This window comes from Sinocyclocheilus grahami, unplaced genomic scaffold (assembly GCF_001515645.1).
Source record: "Sinocyclocheilus grahami isolate Dianchi unplaced genomic scaffold, SAMN03320097.WGS_v1.1 scaffold530.1, whole genome shotgun sequence".
NCBI classification, from domain to species: domain Eukaryota; kingdom Metazoa; phylum Chordata; class Actinopteri; order Cypriniformes; family Cyprinidae; genus Sinocyclocheilus; species Sinocyclocheilus grahami.
The window spans coordinates 1,328,563-1,332,460 of record NW_015505709.1 but is presented as its reverse complement, the minus strand read 5'-3'; the positions used below and the strand labels follow the sequence as shown (position 1 = coordinate 1,332,460).

Genomic DNA, 3,898 nt, shown 5'->3' with positions numbered 1-3,898 from the left:
CTAAAGTGAGAAATGAAGGATTCACCAGCTGACCAGTACCAAAGAAGTCCTTCTTAACCTCCACATGCACAAAGTTCTCTCCACATTGTGCTGCAACACTCTGGGGAGCTATAGGTACATGTGGCTCAAAAGGCACATCTGGCTGTTGGGGCTCTTCTGGCATTACTGGAAAATGCCAGGTCAAAGGTGCCATAGGAGCCTGCATAAGCTGTTTGGACTGACTACTTCCAGGTTCTTGAAGCTTCCGTGCATCCACCCCAGCAGGCCTCATTGCAGGTCTTGGAGGCCGAAAAGATGCCTGTGGATCTTGAACAGATTGCGGAGGAGCTAAAACTGGCGACTGTTGCTGTTGGAATCTTAGTGAATCCTGGCCTTGTTGAAATCTTGACCACTGAGCCAAACTCAAGTCAACTGCAATAAGCAACAACAACCCAACACAACTAAAAACCACCAGCCTCATTGTTAAAAAAAACTGAAACCTTCAGAATAACTACTGGACTTCTCTGATGCCTTTTTCAAGAGAAGGAAGTTAAAATAGCTCCGCCCCCTTTTAACAAGCTTAATGATTTTCCAGACCTGTTTCATTAAAGGTTTTGAACGCCCCAAACGAGTACAACCTAGATCCAGGTGGCTCACTTGTTTTGCTTCTGGATCAAACTGTCTATTGGACATCAAGCAGTGAAACAAGAAAGTACCTAAATAGTTTATTTGACAAAAGTAAACAAACATTTTCTTTAATTCAGACTTTGATAAATATAACCATAAAACCACAGTCCAGCAATATGCAAAATATGTTTTTGGTTTCTAAATGTTTCTTAAATAGTTAGTTTCATGCTCTTGGCAGCCAGTATTTCATTGCACAAAACGCCTTGTGGTTGGTACCAAGCAGCCTTGCTCCCAGTCCTTGTAAGCTTCACTACTCTTAAAAAGATTTGAAGTGCTGTATGTTGAAATGAGTATCCCATAGATACTAGGATGCCCTACTATTTCCAGGGGATGCTCAAAGTGCTAATGATCCATGTACACTTTGTGCATTTTAAATAAAATAAAATGTAAGTTTGCAGCTTTAATGTTGAAAATCTACTTCATTCAGTTCATGTTATATGGTTAAATGGGAGATTTTACGTGCACTCCAACTTCGCCTCAGTGCCAGGCGCTAGTCAAACGAGCGCAGAAAAGGTACAGGTGATGAGGAGCTTCAGTAGAACAACAGTGAACTGCGGTCAGATGAGATGTTGTCAGGCCATGTCAGTAAAAACTAATTTTTTCCTGTTCTGTTAGCCGTTATACTGTACTCGTAGCAATCATGCCATTGTGTGCTACAAATCGCTCAGAGCACCTTTGCTACAACACATCTGTGCACTGAATACAGTAGCAACTGCATAGTGGCATGCTAAAAAGAACACCTTGTGTCTGCACAATGTTGTGTTAAAAACCACTTTAGAAACCACTTTAGAAACCACATGGCAACACGTTAAAAAAATTCAAACACATTTAGCGACCACACAACAATGTGCTAAAAACCCACACAGATGAATATCTTGCATCGTGGTGCCAATTCACTTTTGCATGGGCAAGCAGCACTCACGTTAGAAGTGTAGAAATACAGTACAAATCTATGAATCGTTATTGGAGTGATTCTTTTTAATTCCCTTAAATGATTTTACATTTATTTGTGCACACGCAGCTTTACAGAAAATCATGATATTAATGTTAATAAAAATGCCGTATAGTTGCATTTAGCACTACAGTTTACATTTTGTGATCATGCAGGCATTATAATTTTCTATATATAATATATTAATCGGAGTGTACGGCATGTATCTGGGTAAGATGTCTTAATTGTAACCATCTCCAAGAAATTTAGTAAGTATACATCACAATTTAGACATTTAAAGATCAGTACAAACAATGCTGCTTCTCATCTGACAGTAGGTGACAGTGACAGCAGCATTGACAGTGGAAGTAAATGAGTCGTTTCTACTCAAATGAGTCTGTGACTGTATAGAGACGGTGTTGGTGCAGGGTTGTGCAGATGTGCTTCCATCACCGGCTGGAACAAGCAGTCCTCTTTGTTTAATGACAGATATACAGCCTCTGCCCCTGTGCCATTGCTTTGTGGACCGCTATTGTGAGATGCTCTTTCATTACTGAACCTGTTCACCTCAGATTTTAAGATGTTTAAAAAGCTCAAATAAACTAAATATAGGCAAGAAAATTAAACAACATTGTATTAAATGTAAAGCTTTATATATAGGGACTCTGACAAATGTAAGTCCATTTTTATTTACTGCATACTTTTTTACTTACTTTATATTTTGATTTACTGCAATTTTATGAGGAAAACATACAACACAAACAAACACATCCTGGATAATCAAAGCTCTCAATATCTTGTTGTGCTGATGTGAGAGTTTAAACTGAACTTAATAAGTACAATGAAAAAATCAATAGGTAAATACAGAGTCCAAAATGAAACCTTTGCCACCCATGAAAGAAAGCTGCATTGAGAAAATTGATTGTGAACTAAAAATGAAATTGTATTTTGCATCATTTTATTAAAATGAAACAAAATAATTTACAAACTAATATGAAATTAATATAATGATTTTTTTCCCATTGTGTATTGGTACACCGGTCAAAAAAACATTCGTAAACATTGTGACATAGTTCCTCATAAACAGTATTTGTTTTGGTGGCTTATGCAAGGGATATTTCATGACATGTCACCACGTTGATAAAAACAAAACAATAAATAAATGTTATGCACGCTAGACAAACTTTGGATGGTAAATTTGTCACTGAGACTGTGCAAGTCATGACAGATATTTTTTTCACAACACTACAGATAAGAAAGGTTCAGATTACACTGTAAAAAAAAAATCTGTGACATTTACAGTAAAATACCGGCAGCTGTGGTTGCCAGAACTTCACCGTAAAAAATACGGTAGCAACATTTTAGGTTTTACAGACTTAATCTAAACACAATAAAATACCGTATGACTTTTTCTTTTTCACTTCCAAAAAACGTATTTTTAACAGTATTTTACTGTATTCACCGAATATAGTATGGAAACTTACTGTTAACCAGTTAACAGGTTTTTACTGTAGCATTTTTACAGTCTTTTACTGTTAAAATCACAATCATTTTTTAAAACATGTAATCTTGTAACTCTTAATAAAACTACAATCTGACTGGTGAGTATTTGTTCTATTTACTCACCAAAGTCATTTTTACCTTCATTTGGTGTTTAGTAACTGCTAAATAATAAAATGTTTTATAGTCAATAATCTATATTTTTTCCCCATCAACTTTTTCAACAGCTGATTCTTTAGCTTGAAAATTGAGTTTAAATCTTTAGTTTAAGCTTTAATAAGTGCATCTAAATTACAGATTATATGATGACCATAAAAAGAAAAGAAGCATTTATGCGCAGCAACACGTGAGTTGTGGTGAGTGAAAAACATCCCCCTGAGAAAAGTAAATTTCCATGTTCTCTTCCCACGCTCTGCAAACAGCTAGAGGCTAAACATGCTGCTAGTACACATGCTCAGTCCTGTGACTCAGCGAAGGAGACTCATTCACTCTGCGCACAATACAGACTCTAAACATTTCTAAACTAACCATCAAAAAAAATGTATGTATGAGAAATTTCAAGGATTTATTTCTGCAGTGTCACATTTACTATAAGACCGCTTGTTTGTTGAATGACACAATGACGCAAACATTTTAAAATTCAGTGTATAACATTATAATACTCTGATGCTGTGCCCTTTGTACAGTATGCGCTGTGCTCAGAAGTGAGGAATGAGACAAATAAATAGTTCACTGACATTGGTAGCATGAACACATTAATTGTATTGTTTTTGAGGGTACACACACACACACACACACACA

The 3,898-nt window shown here is 36.3% G+C and overlaps 1 protein-coding gene across 1 annotated transcript in view; it reads right to left on the bottom strand.

The window, feature by feature from the left end:
* The window catches only part of LOC107555289 (zona pellucida sperm-binding protein 3-like), a 13,325-nt gene that overhangs the window by 3,724 nt on the left and 5,703 nt on the right, over positions 1–3,898 (bottom strand). The window contains exon 6 of the mRNA XM_016238041.1: positions 34–298. Within this exon, the coding sequence (XP_016093527.1) occupies positions 34–298 (265 nt within the window). The remainder of the gene's footprint in view (positions 1–33; positions 299–3,898) is intronic.